Source organism: Colletotrichum acutatum (genome assembly GCF_030867785.1).
Source record: "Colletotrichum acutatum strain CBS 112980 chromosome Unknown BDZ83scaffold_348, whole genome shotgun sequence".
Taxonomy (NCBI): domain Eukaryota; kingdom Fungi; phylum Ascomycota; class Sordariomycetes; order Glomerellales; family Glomerellaceae; genus Colletotrichum; species Colletotrichum acutatum.
In genome coordinates, this window is record NW_026849342.1 from 1 (window position 1) to 1,214 (window position 1,214).

The following is a 1,214-nucleotide window of genomic DNA, read 5'->3' on the forward strand; positions in this document are numbered from 1 at the left end:
TAGATAATAAATTTCGTTTTAACAAAATTAACTGTTATCTTTACACTCCTAGGTATCTTTGGGGCTACAGTTCAGGGCCTCTTCCCAGCAGCTTTGTCATCATTGACAACTGATCTCCAGAAGGCAGGCACTAGGATGGGAATGGTTTACACAATTATTAGTTTTGCAAACTTAACCGGCCCTCCATTGGCCGGACTTCTAATCAAGGCTGGTGGGGGTCAGTATATATATGCGTTTATTTTTGGAGGGCTATGTCTTTCTCTAGGTACATCATTCTTAGTCGCCTCTCGTGTTACTAAAGCAGGTTGGGGTTTAGCAAAAGTCTAAGTAATTAAGACTTCAGTACATCCTAAGTAGGTAATATTAAGCAATTATCTTTTTCAAAAAATCATTTTATATAAGTTTTGTAAAGCATTTAATAAAAGCGGGTGACTTTAACTTATTATATATAATTTACAGTTTATTTTACTTTTAATAAAAGTCTTTTTTAGATCAGGCTTTTTTAAGTATTTATTATGATTAAAAACTCTATAAAAAGATTAAAAACAGCATAACCTCTTTAATAATATAATTTACTAAGGCTATTTTATATTTATTTTAAAGTTCTACTCTTATTAGCTACTTAAGCGACTCTTAATATTATTCATAAAGTATGTATATATAAATTAATAAATACTTCTACTATTTTAATAATTTATTTTTTAAATTTTCTACTTTTTCAACTTTTCTTTTTGTAAAATTCTTAATTATAAATTATTTAATAATATTATTATTATATAACGCTATTACTTTATAAACTTTATTTATTTTAAAGTTCTGTTTTTATTAATCAGTTAGGCAATTCTCGAAATCGTTTATATAATATTTATATATAGTATTAGTAAAGGCTACCTCTAACCTTTATAACCGACCTCTATAGTTAATTTTTTTAATTATTACCGCTATATAAAATAGCTTATTTATCCCGAATTATATAGTAGTTTTTATATTAAAATTATTATATTAAATTAAATACGTATTTAGAGTATATTATATATATTATATAGTTAAAAAGTATATTATATTATATAATTTCTTTTAAAAGCTTAATCCCGTTAAAATCGATCTTTTATATTTATAAAGCTAAAAAAAAAAAAAAAAAAACTACTATATATAGTATTAATAAATACGGCCGACCTCTACGGTCGACCTTTTTAACTACCGCCGCTACGTAA

At 25.4% G+C, this 1,214-nt stretch overlaps 1 protein-coding gene across 1 annotated transcript; it reads left to right on the top strand.

Annotated features, from left to right (window-relative positions):
• Positions 1–21: 21 nt before the first annotated feature.
• BDZ83DRAFT_595973 (uncharacterized protein) lies at positions 22–327 on the top strand (the record flags this gene model as incomplete). Its single annotated transcript, XM_060506836.1, has 1 exon — positions 22–327. A coding segment is annotated over one exon (306 nt), but the record flags the coding sequence as incomplete, so codon positions are not given.
• Positions 328–1,214: the final 887 nt, after the last annotated feature.